A 26,806-nucleotide genomic window follows, 5' to 3' on the forward strand; every position below is an offset into this window, starting at 1 on the left:
CGTCATATCCAGACAGGCTAAAAGAACTGAATCTATTCAGTCTTGAAAAAGCATTCAAAATTCTAAAAGGTATTGACAATGTCGACTCTAGGGATTCTTCGACCTGAAAAAAGAAACAAGGACTAGTGGTCACAAATGGAGATTGGATAAAGGGGCATTCAGAACAGAAAATAGGAGGCACTTTTTTAGACAGAGAATTGTGGGAGTCTGGAATCAACTCCCCAGTAATGTTGTTGAAGCTGACACCATGGGATCCATCAGGCTGCTTGATGAGATTCTGGGATCAATAAGCTAAGAACAGCCAAATGAGCTAGATGGGCCGAATGGCCTCCTCTCGTTTTTAAACTTTCTTATGTAAATTATATTAAAACATTAATTACAAATAATGCACACATTTAAAAAATTAATAAAACAGTATTAACAATCATATTACAGCATATCCTCCATTTCAACCACTGTTACTATACAGAATTAGAGAGACCTTTTCTTTTTAAAAGATAATTTCCATTAGCTGTTGAATAAAAATGTAAAACCCTGGACTGCTCTTTTAAAAGCACCCCACTGTAACAACATCAGGATGACACATATTCCCAGAAGAACAGAAGTCAGATGAATGCAAATGTTCAGAGATGACCGCATGCTATCTGTGTTGTGTGACAGCGTTCCGACTGCAGGAATGCTAGTCTTCTACTCTGCTGCCAGCCAGCCCTTGTTGTTCACAGATTACTGTTATCTTGGCTCTTAAACAGACAGCCAAAATTAGACTTTACAATGGTCTGTGGAGCTCTGGATGAACTTGTTGTGCTTTTAATTAACTACTGAATTGTAATACATAAGTTATAATAAATGAGTTTCCAGTTTATTCTATGTGTTTTATTACTAAAAACATGGTGTTTAGAATGATGATGTCTCCTGCTAAGTTTACTTAAACTACAGTGACATAAAATATAAGATACATGGATTAAGGTAACAATAAGTACACTGCTGACCGCAATCATACTGTTAGTTGGATTGGAAAATGCTTTTTTTTTAGGTAAATAATTATATTATGTGAAGACTGGAACTAAGTTTCAGGCTACCGGTAATCTGTATAACATTTATAATTAATAGTAGTATAGATTTTCTATGGAAGGTTCTCAGCCCAGAATAAAGAAAATGAGACTCTCACTCTCTACACCAGGAGACCTATCCTTGCCTGTTGTTGAGAAATATTATTTGGCTGCAGGGCTATATTTGGATCAATACCGGATTTTCAAAAAAGTTAATGTTGGATGTAAATTTTAAAAAAGAAAATAAACCGCACACTCAAAAAGCAATCCCGTTAAAATAAAATTATTTTATTTTATTAGCCAACGTTTCGGTACAAAGTGTCCACAGGAAACCATTTGGAAAACAATCTGACTGTTCACTCCTAACTGGTCCCCCCAAAAATGTTTAAGCATTTCAAATAAAAAATAAAAAAAATGTGTTTTACATACACTAAATGTCTGGTTTAAAAATGTGGATTAGACAATAATTACTTAAAACTGGAGGATATTCTGCCCACAAAATAGAAACAGCTTGGTATCAACACTGCAAGACATCTCTCAAAATGGCACACTGTCCTTTGACAGCACACAATACAATACAGCAAAGGAACTCTTTCAGTTCTTTCAAATAAGACAAGTCCTCAAAATGACGACAATATAGCCTATACACTAATAGCATACGTCCACTGCTGCATGCTAAGCTGCAATAGAAAGACCATGAAACTGTAGGGCACAAATAAAAACAAAAGCATAAAAAATGGGCAATACTAGCCTAACACTTGTGCCCTTTTTATATACAATATAGTATCCAAAAGCTCTTCTACGATAAAACTTATAAAGACCATTGAGACATCACAGAAATAAGAAATAAGCAACAAAATGCATACAATTAAACACAATGATACAAATAAATTAAAATCAGACAAAATAGCTAAGTCACAAAAAAAAAAAAAAAAAATGAACACGACAAAATGTATGCAATAAAATAAGGAAAATAAGGCTTTATATTACAGCCTAGTAAAAACAGGTGTATGGTGTCTTTAAACACTGATATGGTGTTAAACAATTTTCACTTTGTATTATAAGCTTCTACAATTATTTTCAGCAAATCGAGAGATCTTGCTAGGAACGCAGGATCGATGAGAACGGCAGTGTCTCTTGTATGCTGTCTTTCATCAATTTGTGGGATAGTGTTTAGTTTGTCAGTTTTGGAAGGAAAACAAAAAGGGTCAGCTATTGTACAATTTTCACTTAGTTTATTTTAGAAATGTCATAACTGAATCAACACATGTTATGTGATAACATTTTTTTTTTTTTTAAAATGCAATCGCCCTTTAAAAAGCAGTTGCCACGTCAATTTCAGTTCCAGATGCTGCTTGTCAATTTCAGTAGGCTACTGTTTAGCCAGAGAGCACACACAGATGCAGTACAAGGGGAAAAAATGTGTCAGGAACATTAAAAGTATTGGTGAGAAATATCTATTATTCAAGATAAACAAAAATGAAGATGGAGTGTAAAAAACACTGGTTAGAATTATTTTTTCTGGTATGTGATCGCATTTTTCAAACAACAATGCAAAACAACTACTTGGCGGTATATGCTGCAGCCGTGCTGCTCAGACCCCAACATTTTATAGAAACTGAAGATACTGTTTGCTACGTGGCTGCTGGTAAATCACATGAGTGAAAACGTGGCCGCGCACCAAGGTTAGTTTTTCAGATTGATAGCAAAAAGTGTAGCCCGTTATTTGCAAAAAATATTTAGGGCTGAATGGAAAAAATAGGGTCGGTTGGGTAACCCGAACCACATGTGTTTTTTTTATTTGGCTGTATTATTCGTCAGCCAATTAGCACCCCCCTCAGGTCAGTGCCCTGTGCGGCCGCACTGCTCGCACCCCCCTTGATACGGCTGATATCAAAACCGGGTTAGGTCACAAGTATAACTGAGTAGCAGTTGGCTGTGACAGACTGACAGAGGCGTGGCCTGGGGTACATAAGGGGACTGTGTGGAACAGCGGGAGATCCCTGGCTGGAGGTGGTCTGGTCATGTACTGTGGAGAGGAGGAAAGTGAAGAGAGCTGACGCTATTGTTGTTTTGTCGCCCTAATGTTTTGAAACCACAGAGCCAAACAGAGGATTGCTGGAGGCTGGGGAAACAGGAGAAAGCGAGGACATAAATCCATGAACTTGTTTGGACAGTGTGAGAGGGGGTGTGTGTGATGAAATGAATACACAAGTCTGTAGAGTTTAACTGAATGACACAGTGTATTACATTTACAAGGAATTGCATTATCTACCATCTTCCCCTCCACTGACAGGACCCATTCCTTCAACACCTGTACAGTGGGGTCATAATCTTAAACATAAAAAAGGAGGAGTAAACACATGTGCCGTTGAGTGGATCTGTCAGAAATATCACTTTTTCTGTATTGAAGACTCCTACAGTAAATTGGCAAAATTACAAAAGCAAATGTTAGCATGTTTCCAGGAATCACTGACTCCCCAGGTTGGCAGCCACTGGAAAGCTCTCTCTACAACATGTTGCATAGTCACCAGTTCAATACACTGTCTTATGGGAAGCTCTGCCGCAATTAAGGGGTAAAGTGTCACTGACTATTCGCATACCCTTTCGGAGTGTCTCCGGGGATAGGATTGGCAGGCGGGATATCACATGCTTCCAGCTGTCCTCTGCCTTCCACAAGTGGTTCTGAAAAACGTCAACAGCATTCGCAATATTCACCACTGGCTGCCGTCCAAGCTTGCATCCTTATTTAAATTCAGCAAAGGGAACCAATCCCCTACTGGTTATTTTAATGCCTGAAGATGTCATTTTGTTTTGTAGCACAGGCGGGAAAAAAAGAAGAACTCTCAGCACTTCTGAAGCCATGCCTTCTGCTTCGATGTAACCCAACTTGAAGTCTAATGTACCCTCATTGTCAGATAGTAAGTCTACTTGACCTTTCCTTCTCGAACTTCAGCAATTATGATTAGTTAATGCTGCAATTATGTGTTCCATTTTCAGCGTTGCTGGAGGGGATATCCTAAACAAAAATGCTAATTATGCTTTGGTCAACATACATTTTTGGCACACTAAAGCCTAAGATGTCTTAGACCTTTAAAGTGCTGAATAGGAGGCTGTGCGATGTGTACTGGAGTCCATCTGGAGGAAAACCCTAATGAATTGAATTAAAACAGGTTTAATGTCAATTGCATTGCTGATAGGCATGTACCTACATAGGTGTATACAGTAAGTAGGTCCTTATTAACAAAGTGTTTTCTATCAGCGAGGTCCAACTGCGCTTGAAGAAATATTATAACAAATGCAATATGTCATGGTACAGGTTACATAAAAATGATTTCAATTCTCATCTTTTGAACAGATGATTGGCAGTCCAGTCCAAAAGTAGCAAGCGTAGCTGGCAGTCATTTACAACATGATAATGAGGCTGTCACTGTATTCAGATCGTCCCATGACAGCCCACTTTGTAAGCACGATGTCCACTGCACAGTTATTGTCAAAAAAAGCACATTTAAAAAGATAAAGTAGCAGGTGTTTCACAAATACTAAAGTTAATTTCACAACTCAGATCAGATTGAGATTTCCTTCTGATTTTGTCAGTATTTCATTGGTCTTATCACTAGCTTGTCACTGCCTTTCATAAACTACAGGAAAGATACAGACATTGAAGGTTTGAAAGGGGATGGCTTTTATAAAAGGCAAACGACACAAAAGGCTGCAGTGAAAATTCCCTACAAAATAAAACTTTTCTTGTGAAAGTACAAAACCAGCTCAGTTTATCATAGACTAATGTTGAATAGTGTTTATCACAATGGACGGTCAAACCTTAATGAATATGACCCCTTGTATATATTTTAATGTACTGACTCACTAATTCAAGCTGTGTTTCAAAACAAAATAAATATGAAAATCAAGAGAGGCCTAGGTGTATGTTTGCGTAACTGTGTCTTAATTTGAAAAGCAAAGCTCTGTCAACAATAGTCATTATCCAACAGTACCAATAAACTAACAAACAGTGTTTACTTGTTTGATATTGGGTTGTTGAATTTTCTCAAGAAAAAGAAAAAAGAGCTTGTTAAGCACAGACTGTTTTTTAAACAATGAGCTAGACAGGCTTTTCTAACATGATAACCACAGTGAAAAAAAGGGATAGTGCATGAGTCTAAACTAGGACATACAAAAACTGATGCTGCATCTTAACTAATACTATACCTCAGGGAACCACTTTAAACAATGCTGCTCCCTCATTTTAAAAAAAGTAGAAAAAGTCAGATGGCAAAGGCAAACCGAATGCAAACCATTCGCTGCACTGTCACCAAGCTTTTTATTCTCATTGGCTCCAAATGAATGCAGGCATTGCATAATCCAGCAGGCAAAGACTCCTGACAGCAGGATGATTTATGCTCCTAGTCAGAGGAATTGGAGAGAGGGAGAGAGAGACAGAGGCAGAGAGAGAGAGAGAGAGAGAGAGAGAGAGAGAGAGAGAGAGAGAGAGAGAGAGAGAGAGAGAGAGAAAATCTGTGGAGACGAGACAGGTGCCCTCAGTGGGCCTCTGTTGGCAGCTAGATTCAAGCTAACCTGCAGTGAATCCTAGCCTCTTCTCTATTTGTTTATGCAGGGGAACAAAAAAAAATCATACACCTGCTGTAACACCATCAATAGGGCGTAGGGCCATCATGGGCAGCCAGGGTTGCACTGATTTGACATCTCCAAGGTGTTTAAATTATTCTGGTGGGGCCATTAGAGCCAAATATGTTCTCCAGAATAACCCACAGAGTCAGCGCTTTTCAGTTCCTCATGCAAACGGAAGCCAGTTTGAACCCTCTGAAGTCTTTCAGATCTGCGGCCTTGTCCATCATGACAGAAAGTGACTAGCTACAGTGATGCAGTTTTTGTATTTTATATTCTGGCATAGCAATGAATCAGTCACATAAGGGAAATTCCCTTTACACAACGGAAGAATTTCACAGGTGAACCTGATCAGTATGTATAAGGTTAAAAATGCAAAACAAATGAAAGCTAAATTCGTAAGCTTGCTGTCTCATCATATGCCAAGCACCAATAGACAGAGCCACATCCGACCAGCTTATAAATGCGTGTTTTACAGTAGACTGTTCACAGTTTTTGGACTCAAGCCAGGGTATTCATCCAGTGCTGCCTAAAAACAGGAAAAAGGAATTGGAATGATGGAGCTTCCCTTAGTGGGTTTGGCAGGGGGATTCTATGCTGCTTCTTTACAAAGACCTTCCTCTGTAAATTGCATTATACTGTATATGTTTACGCACATGTACCCATGTCTGTGTGTGTGTGTGTGTGTGAAGCAAGCTCCCTGCTGCGATTATACTCTGACAGCCTGCCTCTCCCCAGAGGGCTAGTCCAACTTTAGAAGCCATTGCTGATTGCATCCAAATTCTTCCCTTCATTAGGCTGTAGAGTTAGAGCGAGCCTCAATAACTGGGGTGTTTTAATTGCCTCCTTGAGAAATTATGTCTCAAAAATACCATCCTCTGCCAAACTGACAACTGCTCTCATCCCCAAATAACAAACAAATGTCTGGGAATGTTTATTTTAAGTAACCTCGTTTTATATCTTGCTGAATCACTATAATAGTGTACAGTCCAAGCAGAAGGCAATGTGAACTATACCAGTTGTATAGTATGATTAAATTTGACAAGTCAAACTATGCATGCTATAGTATAGGCACAGTTCTACGGTCCCTACTATATTGGTACGGTGGTGCTGCTTCCTACAGGTTTTCTATAGAGAACAGAAAACTGTCTGCTAAAATGGTTTAAGTAATACCTCAGAAGTAAGCAGAAACACATTTTCAACACATTCAGTGAAGCTTGGACTACAGAGTTGAAGTGGTCTACAAAATGGAGGGTCACACAAGAGTGAGTAATAACAGCCCTCCTTATAGCTTAAACCATTGAGCACCATTCCAGTTAGATTAGCTGGTTGGTGCCTTTTTATTTTATCCTGGGATAGATTCAAGAGGTAGAAGTTATATAGTAATAAACTCCCTGGGAATCAACAAAATATATTAATGATATTTACAGTTTACACATTCCTACCACATTTCCTACAACCCTCCCCCTTTACTGTGTGACATGTTTTGATCTTAACTGAGTTTCTGGTCACAGACCAATGGCTCCTGATCAGGACTCTAAGATCACTGTGTCAATCACAGCTCTGACAAGCTAACATTACAAACTACATTCCTGAAGCAATGTCATCTGTCTGTGCTAAAGAAATGAAGAATATCAAAAAATGCTGGCCCCATATTCAGTTTCTAATAAAAAATACAAGAAAATGTATTTTTGACAAATACGTTTTCTGTTTTCTGTTAGAAATAATTGGAACTGCTGCTAACTGGTTAGCAGGAACTGACAGAAAATATTCACTCCCATCTTGGTGGTCATTTTTGGTTCAAATGGTTTCACTAAAGGACTATGTTTACCTTGGACTCCAGTGAGGTGCCACATCTTGTGGGGGAAGGGGGGGGGGGGGGGGGGGGGGGGAGGGGAACTGGCTAAATCGAATTTTACAGCCGGGTGGGCAGAGGTAGAAAGAGAAGTGGCTTGCCCTCGTCTTCAGGAGCATGTCAGAGGCTGAGTTGAGATTGGAAACCACAATTTCCTTCCTAGAAGTCTCCAGCCATAACTAGTTGGCTAAGCAGCTACTGTCGGAATCTGAGACCACTGTACAAAGGCACTGCCACAACACCAGCAAGCAACGATTTCTGTAAATATCATCCATGTAGTCTCTTACTGATGGGTATAACAGTGATACTAACTTCCACATTCCATTGAACGCTGTTGCTAGGAGTGTTATCATTTTTAAGAGATAATTGAAGGCTACTTAAAAGGATTTAAACCAGTTGGTAGCAGAAACAGTACTCTGAAATCAGTGGTGGCATTGAAGGATATTAGCATGTGTGGAGTGTATTTTTTAACTTTTCTCAGCAGGCAGCATTAAGATCTGACCTTTGATATAATTTTGCATTAATTATTTGGGATCGTTGCAGGGAAACCCCAGAATGTTGTCAGTTAAGCTGCAGTAGGTCTGGGGGGGGGGGCTGAGGATTCCCATGTCATCTCGGATTTTGGAATATTTAGTTTTTTTGGTGGCAGGCAAAATTTCAGCCAGATCTGCCCCTCCTTATTTACAACCACCCATCTGTATAGAGTAGTATTGCTGTCACAAATTTACAGCTTTAGATAACATACTGAAAATTAACACACATTGACAGCTGCAGAAGGCAGCCCACAAAGATGGTGAAGACAGTACATTTTGTTTTGTTTTTAAATGGGGACCTTTTGTGTAACAATATATAGGGGGAAGAGGAATCAACAGAAAACATCTTATAAAAAACATGTTAAAACATGTAATGACTTGCGTTGATAAATACGAATGAACTTGTTTCAACAAGAGGCTGGCTGGGCAGTACAAATGAGTACATGACACAAGGCTTGGTCACTGGCTCTGTGATGTGTGTGTGTGAGCATGTTAAAAATAAGAAAATTGATGAAACAATTTACCAAATGACCCTTATTCATATGTAGAGCGGGACAGGACTAAATTCAAGCACTACAACAAATGGCAGTGCCATATTGATATATGTGTGTATGGGTGGCTGGGAGCTAGAACAAAAGGCTGCTATTTGTCTGGGAGCTCATGGGAGAAGGTGCCATATCAAACACGCCACAACATCCTTCAGACCTGTCTCCCCCCCTCCATACACATCCACCCCCTCTTATCAATTACAGCCCTGTCATCTTAAACTGGTGCATAACCAAATGCTACTGTATAGTTACAGGCAGCATCCACGTTGTTTAGATGTGTACTCGAAATGCATGGGTTTTGAAAACAGGCACACAACATGGAGTTGTTTACACTGAAGAAGCAATGGTAGAATAACACTATTTTTGTATGTTAAGTTTCATTAGATTTTATGATTAAATTCCAAATCCTGGATGAGTGAAAAAATGCACTGCTCAAGCAAAAGGGACCAAAAACTGGTCTACAACTGCTTCAACGGGAAAACAATGGGTTTGTACTAATGCGACTAATGAGGCAACTGCATTAGTATCAAAAGGGCATTTACATATTAGTCATTGGTAAAATGATATCACAGTAGTAACAACACATTTTTACATACCAGTGGTATTCACAATGGTTTGCACCAATACACACTGTTAATTGCAGTACAATGGTACCATATCAGGGAATGTGTTACTGTACCAAGACCATTGTTATGCCTTTTTCCTAACTAAGTTTTATGCATTGCAACCTCTAATCATAAAACCACACATGTGGAATTGAAGTTCACTTGAACAGCTGTTTATAGCTGGGTATGGTCATTTTAGTATCTAACTCATTTTGTCTTTTTAATTATTTTGTTAATTTACAAGTAGACTGATACAGTATACAGTTTCATTTAATGGCAGTTTTAAAACGATATTTATTTCAATACTGTAACTCAAAAGCTAAAGCTTTTTGACTAGGGCCTATTTTATGGTTTTCAAAAGTAGCAGTATTAGAATCAATTTAATAGACAACCTTATAATGTTACAACTACAACTTGCTAGTTTGTTTTTAGCTAACCAAACTATTAAATTAAACTATTTTACAAAACTTAGCTTACAGATACAACTTTTAATTTTCTTGCAGTGTTATGTAGCAGTAATACTCATACACAGTTGTTCCTAACTCTTTTGGGCAGTGTTTAGCCATAGGTGTCTTGTTGTGACTTCACTAAACAGAACAAAATATTCAGAATCTTAAAAGGGGCAATATAATATGTAGGAGAGAGGTGCTTAAGCAATATTAGACGAGACCAAGTAAACTACAAAATTAAGGCAAATGGTTGCCTCCTTTCCTCCTCTAATGATGGATTATGTAAAACAATCCCCTGAAGCTGCAATAGGTCCCTTTTTTCCATACTGGAAGTGTGTAGGCCTTGTTCCAACTAAAAACACTACCAACTTGCAACACATTACACTGTTGGCTATACCAATACAGGAACAATACAAATACTGTATCAGGTTTTTTTTCTTAATTCAGTTTGTAAACTGCTATAAAGAAACTTTTGTATAGTGTGATATACAGTTCACAAGGCAGCATATGATTGTTTCAGCATGTCAACCTTGGCTTTCTCTCCGCCCTCCCACTCATCAGGGTATGGTACTCCGGTGTGCTGGGGATTGAAGGGGGTTATTAAATTAAAATAAACTATTTTCCTTACCTTCCTTCATCATGCCGACTTTTAGACACTTCATGAAGCGACAGGCCTGGCAGGACTTGCGCCTGCGCTTTGTGATTTCACACTCACTGGTTGCCGGGCAGCTGTACTCGATGTTTCCTGTGGCAAGGCATGTAGAGAGAAGGAAAAGAGAGTGTTTAATAGCTGTCAGGGAATACAAACTGAAAGAAGCAGTTTACCTGGCAAGCGATGTTACCAAGTAATGAAATAAGTGGTTAAAAAAATGTTAATTGTTCTCGCCTTAATAAGGAGACATCATTTACATCTGGTTGTACATTTCAAGTAATTACCAGTCAATGATTTATGTAATATACTGTATGTGCTATATAAAACCACAGAACTAATGGCCAATAGTCCTTTAAATCAGGACACCGTTGATTGAAAATATAACCCATATTCTTCTTTTAATTTCTCACTATATGTATCTATAAACTCCTACAGTGCACTCAAGTTATTATAATAGCTTTAGGACATCTTGCAAACTGAAATTCTGAGTATTATAACAGAACAAGTTTCGAGTATTATAACAGCATTAGTTCAGAAAACTTCTAACTAAATGACAGAATAAACAGGTGTATACATTTTCACAACATTTACTGACTGGCATAGCATTTTAGTATGGTCATCAATAGTACATAAAGCACATGATTTATTTTCTCTTTTTACGTTTTTGACATTTTAAACTGTAGGTGTGATTTTAAACTATTTTTACACCTGAAGAAAATTTCTAAGCCAGCAATGTCTGGCTCTCACCCTGTGTTCTAACCACAAGCCCACACAGTCTCACATAATTGTTGTGTACATTGTAATCCTTTTAAACAAACAATGACTACATTCGTCCTTAAGACTGGTCAATAGTTATGTTTAATTCAATATTATGATTTTTACTGACGCGTCAAAATGTATTGGGCTGGATTCGGAAAGCTCTTTACTCCAAATTGTCATTAGCATGATTTTTCAGAAAAGAAAAAACACACTCAATACAAACAAAAGTAAAATAACTCAGATATACATTTAAGGGCTCATAATTAGCCTGAAACTGTTTCTTACTAGTTTCATTTCAGTTTTTTCATGATAAAGGTTTGATAATAATGAATAAAGTGATTTGAGAATCCCTTTCAATTATAAAAATGCATGATGATTTTTACACTAAGTTAAATGCACTAAACATATCCCTCACTTGAATTTGATACTTGTGGTAAGTCAAATATCCCAATTTGGAAACATGCAATATGAAAATAAATGTCATTAGAAAACAGCTGTAATTACAAAACTGTGATTTAAGCATCATTTTTAAAACTTAGTAAATTAAATATGTCATGCCTTGTCACTTCAGAGTGCAAAATAGGGCCCAGGGTTCTGTTCCAGGGAAGTATATTTTTTCACCACCTTAAAAAATAGACAATAGACCAGAATACTATAAAAAAACAAAAAGCCAGTGTTTATACTGAAGTGCAATAGTTTCCCCTACTTTAAAACCTTTTCAGGTGCTATAATACTTTAATGAAAATGGCTTTTTGTTTATACTTCTCTAGAGTAAGGAGGTAGAGGGTGGAGTCAACACACTATACATTGTCTTGGGAAACAAGATGGGTATAATTGTAACATTGATATTTCATGTTTACAGCTTTCCGAGTCTGTCCGAGACCCTCTGAAAAGCATGCAGGCTCAAGCAATTAACACTGTGTCCATTTGGGACCTCGATGCTGATGAAATATTTCAGAGTTAATCAGACTTTGTAAACACTGATTTATATTGACTTCCCTTCTCTGAACTGATGTTTCCTCATTAAAACGCAGATTAGTGAGAATGCTTGGAGACTAAATGCTGATGACCACTAATTCATTGGGAAACAGTACTTAAAGTATGCATATCCATTAAAGAAGGCCAAATATTCCATAACAAGGTAATCTCAGGAACACATTACATTAATATGTGCTCTGTCTAAAATGCAATTTGAAGTAGTACAGTACAGTAGTTTAGAGATTGCAGTGGGATCGTTTTTAAATAAAGGTGACTATTATGGATTAGGTATGTTTCACAGTTTGAAAGTAAGCCTCTTTCTTCCAGGACAGATGAAATGTAACCAGACAATGATAGTCAGTATGTTGCAGATCAGGTTGCATTGATTAAAAATGTGAGCACCCAATTATAAAGCCTGTACCCCCAAAAAATAAAAAAAATTATAAAAAAAAACACATTTTGGAGCCTGGATATTTAGATTTAACATGTCAGCAAGATTATATGGGAAATTTGGTATATGTCTACCAAAACATATTTAACGAAATGTGTAAGTGTCTGCATTTATCCTGTGACTGGTATATAAATTAAGTGTGCGTTCACATAGAATGCAGACATCTAACTATGTTAATATAGAGTAAATACCTGTATTGAATGTGCAACTGATCAGCATTTAAAACAATAATGCTAGGTAACTACTAATGCTTTCTTACAAGTAAAGAAAATATCTAAAAGTGTTTATAAACGCTTCATATTGAATTTTATCTGTGGGAGCTTTTATGCATTGCAGCACACCTAGAGTAATTAAGCAGAATGAAAAGCTGAAGCAGGATTTCAGGAATGATTACATCGGATAATGATGGATTCAGGTTTTGTGGAACATGCCAAAACATGAGAAAAGGACTCCCAAAACAGCACTGACATGTTCAGTGTTCTAGCCTCTTTTAAAAGCCCATGATCTGCGAATCAAGAAAAGGAACAATGCTGAAAATGACACAAAGACTTTATGTCTCCAGCCGTCTAGTCCTGCTAGTTCTACATGTTTTATTTTTATTATTATTACTACTATTTAATTTAATTTAACTTTTTAAAGCAATCTCCTTGAAAACCATGGATGAAAACCCTACCTGTGCACACATCAAGGATCTTGGTGACTTTTTAATTTTTTTTCCCATGTAAACAACAGCAAGATGAGACCAGAGGGGAGTGTTTTGTGTGGTTACTGGTGCAATGAAAGCAAAAGACTCAGATTAACACAGAAAAGCACCCAACCTTGAATTGTCCGTTTGAAGAAAGCCTTGCAGGCTTCGCAGGAGGCCACTCCATAGTGGTAGCCAGACGCGATGTCGCCGCAGACGAGGCACAGCCGCTTAGGCATGGAGTTGAGCATGTACTCGCACTTGGTCTGCGAGTCCTCTGTGATGGTGCTGGAGCAGTCGTCGTAGCGCTTGCGGGCAGCTCCGTTTGCCCCCAGGCCCGCCGTTGGACCGTAAAGCGTGGGCGAATCCAGCCCATTCTGGTGCCCGTTCATGGTGGAGCTATAGCTGCCGCTGGCATCCGAAGACCCACCGGGGCTATGGTGGTTAATGCTGTCTGTGAGGGAGGCAGGGCTGGAGGGTTCTGTCTTGATGTATGAGGGGCAGTTCGAATCAATGTGCCGATCCTTGCTTGACATTCTGCAGAGGAGCCTTTGGAGAGAAAAAGGTGGGGAGGAGGAGAGAAAAGGAAAATTAAAGAGGCAGATCACAACCACATAAGACAGAATAAAAAAGACATTAAAAAAAAGGTTTATTATTTAGTAAAACAGCAGTGTGTTGCCAGGGAGTAGTTTGTAGTAGGAACCCATAAAACAAAAAACAAAAGCTGGTTAGTTGAATACAACATCAAATTTAGGGAACTCAAACTGCACAGCCTGAATATAGTGCTATATAGGTGTGCTGTATGATTAGCCTGCTCGGGAAATTAAGTTTGCAAATAATAAAACACAGGGAATATGAGGCTAGTTCGCAACACCAACAAGCTGTCTCAAAGATTTGTTTTCAGCCTTTTCAACCATCTTTGAAAGACATACACTAGTACACACTTATTGAAAAGCCCTCTAGTTGTCATGTGAAACTATATTGTCTCTCAAATGAATACACCCCACTTTAATTTAACAGCAAAATGCAAGGCTTACTGGGACAGTGTTCTAATGTGAGCGCAGTTCATTAAAGTAAACCCTAAAAAGACACAGGAGGTGAAGCAATGAAAGATTATAATAATAATAATATACAATAAATAAATAAATAAATAAATACTGTGTTATACTGAATGAATCCTATATTTCTAGTTTACCTTTTGTTGTTACCAAGAAAAGTTGTATTTTACAGATTACATTTATTATTTATATCTAAATGGAAGCAATTCAATATATTATTTAATATAATATCATGCCACAGTTTTAAAATCCCGGTACAAATATACACAGTATACAATAAAATCCAGTAAATCAGAGTTCTAAGATCATGTAAAGGTCAGTGCCTGAGGGATTGATCTTTACATTTTAAAATAAATAAATAAAAACAATTACAGTACAAAGAAAATTAGTGTGTATGTTAGTCAATTGAAGAGTTAAAGACAGCTACCTTAAGTGCCGCTCTGGAAAAGAAAGGGCAAAGTACCCATCATCAGTCATTCACAAGTCAATATCGACTTGTTCTACATGAAGGTAATCAGCATAAGGCCACGGCAGAGCTTTATCACGCACCCAGAGAGGCAGTCAACAAAAATTTTACAGGGTCCAGCATTCCTCATCATTCTTACTGGACACTCATCAATTTCAAAGTAGATTACATATAAAAAATATATTTAAAAAAATAACAGCGCCAGTTAAAAATGGTGGAATCAGAAAAGAATATCCCATTGCCATTGTAAATATCTGAAATTAATCACTCCTGACCTATCTGTTCTATTTCCCCTTTTCTCCTTGCTTTAGTTCATCCCTCTGAGCCATCAGTATTAATGAGCACTGTAATTAATAGATATCTCTCCCTTGTCTCTCAAGAAGCAGTAAGGGCAAAGTGAAGGGATTAAACTTTTCCCAAGTCAACATTTCAGCAGGTCGCACATTCACTTACCGGTGCTCTGTGAGTTCCATTTAATTTAGAGGCACTTACACGACTACTTCACTTATTGAAGTATAATTGCTGTAACTGCTCTCATGTACACTAAAGTCTTAGAGTGGAGTTATTAGTAATCTTTCTCCCTTTTACTTAAAATAGACTGTTCTAATAAGCATTGTAAATTTTTTAATTTCTTTTTGTTATATTTTGCTAAATGAAAAATGTGTAGAAATAAATAAAATGGTGGTAAAAGCTCCAGAGACCACACTAAGGGTTTTTAATTAAGGAAAAACCAATGGAAACAAAGACTGTGCTCTCAATTGAGACAGCCAGTAAAAGATATATTCTTCTGGGAAATGTAAAGATTGCCTGTGGTTTGAGACAGACACAGAGCGAGAGATAGAGAAAGAGAGAGCGAGACCAAGCTTTTATGCTGTTGCCTTGACTTTTTCAAGAAAAAAAGAACTCAAAATACATAGGTTGTTTTTCATTATTTTTAACAAGACTCATATCTTTCCACAATGATTAATGAAATACAAAGCAAATGTTTTTTTTTTTTTTTTTTTTTAACCAATCTGTTCAGTAGATGCATGCAACTTGATAAAACAGTCACTAACTCTGGGTATAAATGTGCTGACTCCAGCCAGATGTTTCTCATGTTTTCAGCCAGTATCAATCGATTTATGTGAAGCTCTTCTTACCGACTTCTTCACAGAATGCATCTCAGTAATGCAGCAGTCTGCTCTTGACTAAATACACAACAACACTGTACCCATTATATCTGCTGTTGAAAGCCACCTCAGTGACCCACTGAAAACTGGTGTTGTGGTGACTTTAAGCATATTAAGACTTGTGGGGTCTTAAAGGGCTACAGGAAAAATAAAATAATATCAGCTTGTGTTGCGAGTTAATACAGTGAGGATACGGAATAATTCAAGGTACAGACTGAAGAAAACATTACAAGTAGAAGAGGATTTATTGGGCCTGTTTACAACTTTTAAGTTACTCCATTGGAAACACTATGGCTTTATCTGAAAGTTATTCGCTCTCTCTCTTCCTCTCATTCTCTTCCTCTTGCTCTTAATCCAAGCCTGCAATATTCACAACTATCTGTAAATTCAATTGTCAGATGGTGGGTTTTATTCTGGGCTGCACTTCAATCTAAAATTAGAGGCACTAAAATTCACATTAGCTTTAAGAGGAGTAAAATTCTAAAGCCTATATTTTAGAAGAAAAGAAAAAGCCTTTCTGACAGAAAAGAGGCTATTTAAGAGGTGATGATTTTATCTGGTTTCGATGAGCTGAATAAGCCCAATCCCACAGTGTGCCGTTAAGGCAGAATTTTTGTATGAAAAATTTTGAAATTTAGTTAGGGTTTATAAATGGAAATAATAATTGTCGTCAAGCAGAGAAAAAAAAAAAAAATGTTCCGCTATTCAAAAATCCTTACCTAAGAGATGAGGAAAGTAAAACATGAATTACATTTTAAAACTGCATTTTACATTTTACCAACCCTGTTTTTTAAAAGTACTCTATACTACTATTGGGTTTTCCAGAATTTGTTTTATCTAATTGACATGTAGGTTAAAAACCAATACTTGTGAATTTGTAATATACTTTTTATAGTTAATACTTAATATGCTGGGTGATCTCTGAAATTTACAGCACTATTTTTTTTTACAACACAATAGACTAATATCAGTATGTATTACATTTAAAAATGATGTAATCTAACTGTATATAATGTTTGTCGGCTCACCGCACACCAGTGATCCCTGTGGTCTGGCCGGGCGCCTGCGGGTTTGCCTGTAAGCTGCCCAGAGCTGCGTTGTCCTCCGACGCTGTAGCTCTGGGGAACTGTATGGTGAGTCTGCAGCGTGTAAAGATGCGGGTGGCTGACGGCACACGCTTCGGAGGACAGCGTGTGTTCCTCTTCGCCCCTCCCGAGTCAGCGCAGGGGTGGTAGTGGTGAGCTGAGCCTACAAATAATTGGACACGACTAAATTGGGGAAAAAATAATAAAAATAATAACTGGCAAAAAAGTTTTTCCCTTTTATTATCTACATTCCATAGGAAGCAATTACTACAGGGAAATTAAATACGATATTTTTTTTAAAAGACTATCTACCTTTGTTAATTAAATACCCGTGTTTTTAATGTGCTTATTATAGAACCTGTGAAAATGCTGTATTTATAAAGCCATGTGCAAACTGGTGCGTTGATGAACATGGCTCATAATTCTGAATCTTTATGGCAGGTGGGTTCTACTGCAGTGTTATGCTTTTCTTCAGGTTCAAATTTGACCCACCTCATTAATTCAATGTACTCATCGCTGAGGAATTTGAAGTCTTGTCTATAAAAGTATTAATCAACATGGAATTCAATAATGAAAGGGGAATGGGTTAATTTCTGGGTCAGATTCTGTCCCACCCTCATTTTGAAAATGTTCTATTTTGTACTGCAACTGAATTAAGTTGCTTCAAAACCTGCTACTGTTAATCATCTCCATCTTTGACAAATTAATGGGCTGTCCTTGCCAGCAAAAAAGTGGGGTAAAGGATACAACTTAAAAAAAAAAAAAAAAACCTGCTCTGAAAGCAGAACCCAATCAGAGTGATTCTTTATGCTCCTGTGACAGAAATGAGATGCAGTGTTAGTTTTTCAGCTTTGTAACCGTTAAGTGTAACTCACTTCTCTTCTGCTTGAACTAACTGCCCATGGTACACAACGTGTAAAAACAAAATTGATCAGTAGAGTAGGGAATGGGTGTCCGGTAATACAATAGCTATAGTTTGTTGCAGTTTTTGGTAAAAGAGAAAGGTTTTGCTTCTAGAAGTGTCCACAGAGTGTGTGTGTGTGTGTGTGTGTGTGTGTGTGTGTGTGTGTGTGTGTGTATGTGTATGTATATATATATATATATATATATATATATATATATATATATATATATATATATATATTTCATATATTGAAGCAATGTTTTTTATTGAAGCAATGTATCACAAATCAACAGTGAAACAATTTGGGAAAACATGGACACTTGGCAGTGACAGGGTGTCATTATACCGTTTGACTGATTCAGTGCTTTGACAACTATAGAGCCAAACATGTAATCATTACATTAAGGTGAAGAGAAGGGGGAGGAATAAGGGCCATAAGCCATAAGGGCCATTTCTTCAGAAGAAAGTGTTTTTATATAGTTCCTAATACACACAGCAAGGTAATGCAGTTATTTTTTGTCAGAAGAGAGCACCTGTGTGATACAGAGTTTACTGTAGCTCCCCAGCATTTAATTCAGAATTGCAGTCAAATGTGTGGAAATTGAGTTGTCATGAAAGGTTCAAATTAAATCTGCGGATGATAATAATTCTGAATATATTAAGTGCTGTAGAAAGGAATGTATTTTGTTCTGTAGTTCCTTGATATTTTGACACAATTAAAAACTAAAATAAAAGGCTACCCCACATATCACTTTCTGATCCAACTATAAACGTATTGCTTCTGTATTTATTACAATACAGGCAACAACTACTGTTAATGTATTTTTACACAGGTATCATATTCAAAACAGTGGGCGGAGGAGCACTGTTTTTCTGTGTCTAAAAATATACCATACATCTAAGTCATTTCCCCTAGCATTGAGAGATCAATTGTTACAACATTACTGGGTTGGAAAGTGGTAATTCACTTCATTGTCAATGACCTGCTGCAAAATAACACCTTTGATTACATGCAATCAATGTGATAATGGCAAAAACACATTTATACAATGGGATTGCGGACCATAAAAAACATTTCTAACGTGCTAGGTGAGACAGCCAAACGTTCTAATCTGGAATTAATAAAAAGACAACCCATCATTTAAATGTGTACCTTACAAGTTAAAATGAGATTACCAGGAGCGCACAATTAGATTTGAACAGTCTTTCTGTACTTGATTCATTTTTTCTGTGATACAGGTACACTGCTGAAGTCTACTCTGAAAAAAAGAAATAGTAATATGCAGTAAATTATAGAGGCTTTCAGCAGCTTCGTGGTGTGCTCCAATAAAGATGACCTGAAGTGGGATACTTAGGCCAGCACACCAAGAGAAGGGCTATATGCCTCTATATTGTACACTCATTTTGTTTAAGTAAAAACAATTCCACCGTCATGCCACCAATGTGCATTTCTAAAATGGCAACCCCATGCTGAGACTAATTCTATATATTTTAATATATTGGGGCACAGTATGGGGGATTTTGAGAAAGAAAAACAAAAAAACAGGTTCTTACTGCCATACAGGCAACTTTTCAATTGATGTAGTCTACATTCATGAAGACACTACCAGCAGGGGCAAATTAATTGGGTTCCAGTATATTTAATGGTTGGATTTACTTTTTAACACCCACTTAAACTATACACAGTATAGTTTATAAAAACAAGACCAATGTAGTGTAATATTAATTAAATACAAATTATTGTTTGCCAATGTGAAAACTTAAAAAAAAAAAAAAAAAAAAAAAAAACACATGCCACATATACTATGTCTTTCTATATCTTAATAAAACCTAGCCTTATTAAATTACTGGATTGCTGTATAGGGATTTTCTCCTTCTGTTTTTCATGCATGTGGAAAATCTTGGACCACAAAGGATTAAATTAAGTTTCCACTACAGATAAGGTTACTGCACCTTCCAATGGCTCTTTGTCCAATTTCAACACTATTCAGCACAGAAACATAGTACAATAGGTGTTTAAGTGAATGTTTGTCCCCGACGTGTTGCACCATATTGTCAGTTAGCAGCAGGGTGTCACCGGCTTGTTACTCAACCACGTTTCATTTGACTGTGATTGGGAGGATGCCTTTTCGCTCAGTGACCGTCCGCTCGGTACTTATTAGAATCTTTTTATTTCCATTGACTTTCTTCTTTTTGTCTCTTTTTTACAACGTGCAATTTTATGTGCTTCGGTTTCAGCAATAACAATGTCAGTCGAACTGGAAACATTTGCTTGCTAATGAGTTTGTGGGCAGGGTATTTGTGCTTGCATGGTGCTTTAAAGTTACACAGCAGTTCATTTGTGTCAATCAATGGGCTCTGATATTATTACTCTACTGGAAATGTCAACTCTTAATCAACTAAACATTATCTTTTTTTGTCCAAAGGGTGATCTTGTTTTTAACATAGTACAATGCCAATTCTGTGTTACACATTTAACAGTGCTGGATTGAAAAATCACGCAAAGGAAATTTAACAACTTGGATTTTTCCAATCTTGATGATTTATGTAATTTTGTTGCAACCACTCTGCAGATAAATTCCACATCATAAAGTATTATCTTTATCAGCCTTGATGCAGCTCAGAGATGCCCTATCAGTTTACTGTAAGACTGAACTTTACGGTTAAAATATGGAAAGATGAACTGGCGTTCAAATGAAATAAAATTGGACATAAGAATAGTAAAAAAAAAAAAAAAAATGCTTATAGACATAGTCTGGATTAAAAACACTTTTTATTAAAAAACATGAAAAGGGATTTTCCTCCAAGAAAATATGACATGCCTTAACAAAAGTGGTTGTTTTCAGTGACTGGAGCAGGAAAGCTGCGTCTTTAACCAGATCAGATTCTCGAAATTGGCTGTCAAGACGGGATTGTTATGATTTATACCTGTCTATCAAGCGCAAGGATATGCAGCAAGCTGCTGCCGCTGCCTTCCATTCACAAAGCATCTTAAATCTGAACAGCACCATCTGTTGCCAAATCTAATTCACATTCCCTGGTTTAGTTATGTAATACTAATTCTACCACTCTTGCTTAACGTGACTGCATCCTCTTGGCAAGCCCCTGCTACCAACCTGGACTTTACTTATTTGCTTATTTATTTTCCTATCCATAACATTAATTACAACCAAAACACAAAGGGCATCCCTGCTGTCCTAAGTCTGAAATAAAAACAGAAAATGTATAATATTACATTAAGACTTATAAGTGACTGCAAAATTAGTCTATATACTCAATGTACAGTGTAGAAGGCGCATTTGACAGAAAAAAAGGGTGACTCCTCTGATCAGCTGACTAATCTATAACGGTAATCACATCCGCCCAAAAATCAGATCCCTAATCCAAAGCATTTTGCAGGTGAACTACAGTTTAAATAGTTAGCTCTCAATTATTCAAACAAGTGACTATTTCAGGAAAGTCTTTTGTGGAGTATAAAATACATTCTGCTCCTGACCAAGCATTTTGCAGCTTTAAACAAGCATGTTAGATTCTGGAAGATGTCAGATGACAGTCCTATTGGCTTTAACTGTAATGGACATGCTTGAGTACTTGAGGGAAAATTGGCTTCCAAATCTGACTATCCTTATTAAAATACAAGAAAAGGAAAATACATACATATCATTGACAGACGTCAAGCTTGAGGAATTCAGGTTAATGCTTAAAAAAAGGAAATTCACACATAGTTGAATAATAGTCCATGCTATAAACCAGTCTAATCTTCTTTGTAGCTCCACTGAAAAGCTCTTCATTTCCCGATCTGCGCGAAGACAATCTAGTTTATTACATGTCTAGCACATTTACAGTAACAAGCCGTTCTCTTGACAAATTAATCACTTTCCAAGTGCTTTATCATATAAATAAAATATCACCTCTAGAGAGAAATAAGCTAAATCAGTTGATTCAACCCATCTATCAGGCAAATCGCAATCACCTCCATAATTGCACAAGAACAGATGGAGTTTTTTTCCGCTGACCTGAAGACCGCGCTTTTGCCTTACTGTTTCCGGGTGCCTCGAGGAGCACATTATTTGAAGACAGAGCACGCTCAGCATGTGGTGTGGTGATCAGAGCATCTTGGGAGCTGTAGTCTGACTTGAGAGGGGCTATCCGCTGTCACAAAATGCTGCGGAAAAGATTGCTGTGTTTACAGCTCAATTTCTCAGCACAGCTGGTGGGAGCGGCGCTGGGCCAGGAAGCAGTGTCCGAGTGTGCCAGTGACATCTTTATTTCTTACCAGGATTTTAATTTTAATTTTAGCCTCTAAAGCACTGACTCAAGATTGTTTTATTTTTTTTATTACAACGATTAAATCCCAACTCCCTGAAAGATGCTAATGCGCCAAAAACAGTTACAGTAAATTCTGAATTTTGTTTTATGTGATGCAAAACAAACCTTGTCTGATGACTTACTCTTAATCTTTCTATCCTTCTAAAGAACCAACCAGGACCAACAACACTGTATCACCTTACTAAGAATTCTATTACAAACAGCTATTTAATACCCACCTGGATGAACATTTTACCAGACTACTGTATATTCCTTAACATACAGATAACAAGGTTCTCGATAAAGACTGTTACTACGTACCTGTATACAGCAGAAGTGGCAAACAAATTATTTTAACAAAATAAAATATTTATTTTTAAAAAATGTCTATGGGACAGTCTCATTCAGTTCAACACGGTTATAATGCATGTCATGGCTTCCCTGCTTTTGGCAAAAGTCTCTGGCACACAAGAATGCCACGCCAGTAACTTGAGTGTTGCTGGGTTAATATAAACCAGCAGAGTTTTGCATGTGAATTGACTGTAATAGGTTTGACCCAGACTAACCTTAACAATCCAATTCACGTAATTCCCTTTGAAGCCTGCAGTCACAGGCAAAGCTTCTCTTTTTAAAGGGTTTTGCTTAAAATCCAATACGGCCCGTGCGTAAGAAATTCTGTGACGGATAAATTGTTATCGGTGACTGAAAAACTGTTCTTGATAATGGAAAACAGTGGATTACTGGTAGAAAACACAGGGAACATCTTTAGTTGTCAGCTGCACAATGGCATTATAAAAGATGGATAAGCGCAGTCTAAAAATACATTCAAGGAGAAAAATGTAAATGCAGTGTGTGTGTGTGTGTGTGTGTGTGTGTGTGTGTATATATATATATATATATATATATATATATTTTTTATATATATATATCAAATTTTTTTTTTTTATTCCAGAACTACCAGCAAATAGAAAAATAGGCCTACTGTGGTAACCAACAAGTAGCTATAAAACACAAGCTGTTTGTGTGTTATTGTGGTATTTGCAACATGTTTATTTTACACTAGCACAGGTTACTGATGAGTAAACATATTCTGTGGTTTCCTTAAATATAGCAAATCTCTATGAGCAATATATTGTACTGCAGGTGCATATTGGGGAAAACATTTTCCCCTCAAATGCTGAGGTCTGAAATCATATAGATTTTTTTCATTACAGATTTGAAAAATTCTGTATCACTTTGACTGGTACCGCGGCTCAGATCATTTAGAGTTTTAAATTATTCAAGTGTAGGAAGGGGTTAACCAGTATACCCTGAACCAATCATTGCAAATTTACCTAAAACAATGATTCGCCTTTAACCTCAACAGCAAAAACACCAAAGGCTCTAACCACATCTGGTTATATTTTATAAGCAAATCAGCCAGTACTAAATCTAGATAAAACTCACTGTCTTGTAATCTGCACAGTGATCTCCATACATCTAAATCTATATGCTAATAGGGATCTTTCAAGCATTTAACACATTCCTTTGCATCTGTGCAGTGAGCTCCCTCCCCCTCCCTTCCCTCTCCATTTCTGTCTCACTCCTTGTCTCTTTATTTGGGTTGGCAGCCTAAATAATTCACACTGCCTGCCGGCCTTCCTCCCCGACTCCCCGATGCTCCTCCACCGCAGCCCCACAATGAGAACCCGGGAGTAAACCAGATGGACAAACAAATGCAGCAGGTGGCACAGATGGCAGGCCTCCCCACCCGATGCTGGCTGGCTGCGGCTGGCTCTTCCTTCCAGGTACATTAGCATCCGACCAGCAGAAAGAAAAACAAAATCCAATGCATACTGTCGAAATTAGTTAAAGTAAACAGATCACCACTGCCAACAGGCTATTTGCAAAACACAACCTAGCATAATCAGGAAGCATCTGATTTTAGATCCCTAATCCCTTACAAGATCAGTCACTATCTATCTACATATGAACTGTAGCCACACACAGACATATACATGAGCCTGCGTCCCTTCAACAAATATGGTATATAATAAATGTTCTATAGCTTAGCATTTGTGCATCATCATAATTCCACACAGTCTGAGGAATTTTGGACCCTGGCAAAAAAAAAAAAAAAATCTCTTCGATCTGCATTTTGAAAAAAACAAACAAAAAAAAAAAAAACATAATATACAGAATTCCTGCCCGCATTTTTTAATTATTACATATTGTTTAACAGATAATATGATTACAGTGCATGTGGGTTGCAGTAGGGAACTGTAAAATGAGTGCACAAGCAATCTAAATTCTAAATCTATTTAAGTTATCAATGTAAATTAGCATCAGACCGGAATTCTGAGTGAAGGTGAAGTTTCATTATAGATTTTTTTTTTTGTTTGTTTGTTTTGTTTTTTTTAAGACTGTACAGCAAACACAGTAACTTTTAGACATGGAAATAGGACAGAACATGTATATCTTAGATTTGTGATAAAGTAGTAATTATCTTAGAATTTATCTACTACAACTCCTATACTATATAGTGTCAACAATAACGGTATGAAGAGAAAACCAGAACCCTACTGTAATCAAAGTTGATTTTACAATAGAGACCCTAAAAATGTACACCTTGTATTATGAGTCTGCTGCATATATGTATATGCTTTGGTCTGCAATAGGCAGGCCGTCACAACCTGTTTCTATCACCACTGACTGGCAGGCAGCCATTTGATTGCCAGTGAAGGACCATTCATTCCCTTGCAGCTGAAGGGCTGCCACTCACCTCAACACTGAGCAGACTGACCCTCTGCCCTGCGTAATCCCGATCTAGCATGCCAAAAAATAAAAACCCACTAATGCCAACCATACCAGGAATAAAAAGGTTTTGGAAAGGGGAGGAAAATGCCTGTCACTCACTGCATAGTTACATACTGCATGATGCATAACAATAAGACACTAATCGCTATTGTCTTTCACTCTAAATATAGGTTGTTATATATTGTATACCCTCTAAGTACAGCATAGAGTAGTGATATCACCGGAAAGATAAACATACTTCTATAAGAAAAAACCCTCAATACCTCCTCCCCCCCTTTTAAAAATAAATTAATGAATAATAAAATGACAATCAATAAAATAAAAACCTTATTTAAGCAGTTGATATGTGCTTGAACCAGAAGGTAAATTTGAAGTAAAAATGACGAACAAAGACCAGAGCAACATTATTAGTGAAAAAGTAATTGTTTGTCTTCTCTTCTACTATTTATTTTTTTGTCGTATGGTAAACTTCAATTGATGTCTTCCTGACCTATATTTCAACAGTAGCTGACAAAAAATCCTGCTGGCAAATCTATTCTCTAAAGTAACGAAGCAGTGCCTACTCTTATGCATCGGCATTACAGACATATTTCCGAAGCTTAAAACGAACGACTAACGTTCATTCTGGGATAATGTGTGTCGTGTGCTACAGTCTTACTAATTAAGAGTGGAGTCTCCCTAAATCTGCCTCTCTCTTCACCTCACTGGACACGCTCGATGTCATTATCCACACGGCCTAGATCCTCCAACAAGTACTGCATACCAAGTAATTACAGTAATCACTCACATCATACATGGCTGGCCCATCATTTAGGATTCAACATTCTCCTGTAATATTCCACTACAGCTCTCCTACTTTAATTATTTTATTCATGCAGTTAAATTGAAATATATGTATGAATAAAAAAGATTCAAATGTCTTTGATAGTACATTAGTGCAAATTTTGCTGTACAATGTTTAACTAAGGATACTGATAAATGGAGACAAAAAAAACGAAAAAACTGGCTTCACTGATAATACTGTAAAACAAGCTCAAGTTTGAATTAAACTACTAGTGAATCCCCACTGTTGCATTAAAAGCAACAGGTTATACAAAATACAGGCTGTCATTTGCTAACCTACTGGTTTTGTTTTAGGTGCCAAAGGTTTTTTGTTGCTCCTGTTTGTTACGTCTTTTAACCTGAGGGCAATAAAGGTGGGGGTTCAAAACATACCGAATAGCTGTTTATTAAATAAGCAGGCAGTAAGACCTAGTCTGGTGTCCTCTGTGGGAAGCTGGGGTGTCTGTTTTTAGTATATACATTGTCACAGTGCTGGTCCTGTTCTGTGTGTTGACACCTGCTGCTGACTAGTTACCTGCTGATGTGCTGTGGTTAGAGCTGGATGAAACTTCTCTGTGGTTCTTGTATAAAAAAATAAATAAAATAAATAATAATAATAAAAAAGAAAAAAAAAAAAGAAAACTGTCAGGAGTCGCAAGATACCTTAACAGATAACAGCAGTAACTCTTGAGAGTTGGAGGCCTGGTTTTGTTAACTTGCTGTATTTGTATTTTGATTGTGATTTTTGTTAATCTAGTTGAAAGAATAGTAGATGTGGACATTCCATTATTTGCTGCATCTGTTAAGTTGACAGCAGCATATTTGAATTTGTATTTATTGTGCTTTAATACCGCAACCTGCGGAGACTGTTAGGGCTGTGCTGCAGTTAAAGGTGATTTGCTTTAAATGCAGGACAAACTGGGTTGGGTTGCAAGTAATCTTTAATGTCCCATCTGAGCTTTAGCTGGGTATCTTGTATAAGTGGATTTTCTAGAGTATGTGAATTAT

At 37.2% G+C, this 26,806-nt stretch overlaps 1 protein-coding gene across 7 annotated transcripts in view; it reads right to left on the reverse strand.

The window, feature by feature from the left end:
• esrrga (estrogen-related receptor gamma a) overlaps window positions 1-26,806 on the reverse strand; it is a 241,352-nt gene that overhangs the window by 41,616 nt on the left and 172,930 nt on the right. For 6 of the 7 annotated variants that reach the window (XM_041252714.1, XM_041252717.1, XM_041252715.1 and 3 more), the window contains exons 2-3: window positions 13,324-13,739; window positions 10,294-10,410 (exon numbers count right to left, since the gene is read on the reverse strand). In XM_041252714.1, coding sequence (XP_041108648.1) covers window positions 10,294-10,410; window positions 13,324-13,739 — 533 coding nt within the window. Of the gene's footprint in view, window positions 1-10,293; window positions 10,411-13,323; window positions 13,740-16,911; window positions 17,120-26,806 lie in introns of those variants that run through there. The other variant, XM_041252719.1, reaches the window with a different exon arrangement.

This window comes from Polyodon spathula, chromosome 6 (assembly GCF_017654505.1).
Source record: "Polyodon spathula isolate WHYD16114869_AA chromosome 6, ASM1765450v1, whole genome shotgun sequence".
NCBI classification, from domain to species: Eukaryota; Metazoa; Chordata; class Actinopteri; order Acipenseriformes; family Polyodontidae; genus Polyodon; species Polyodon spathula.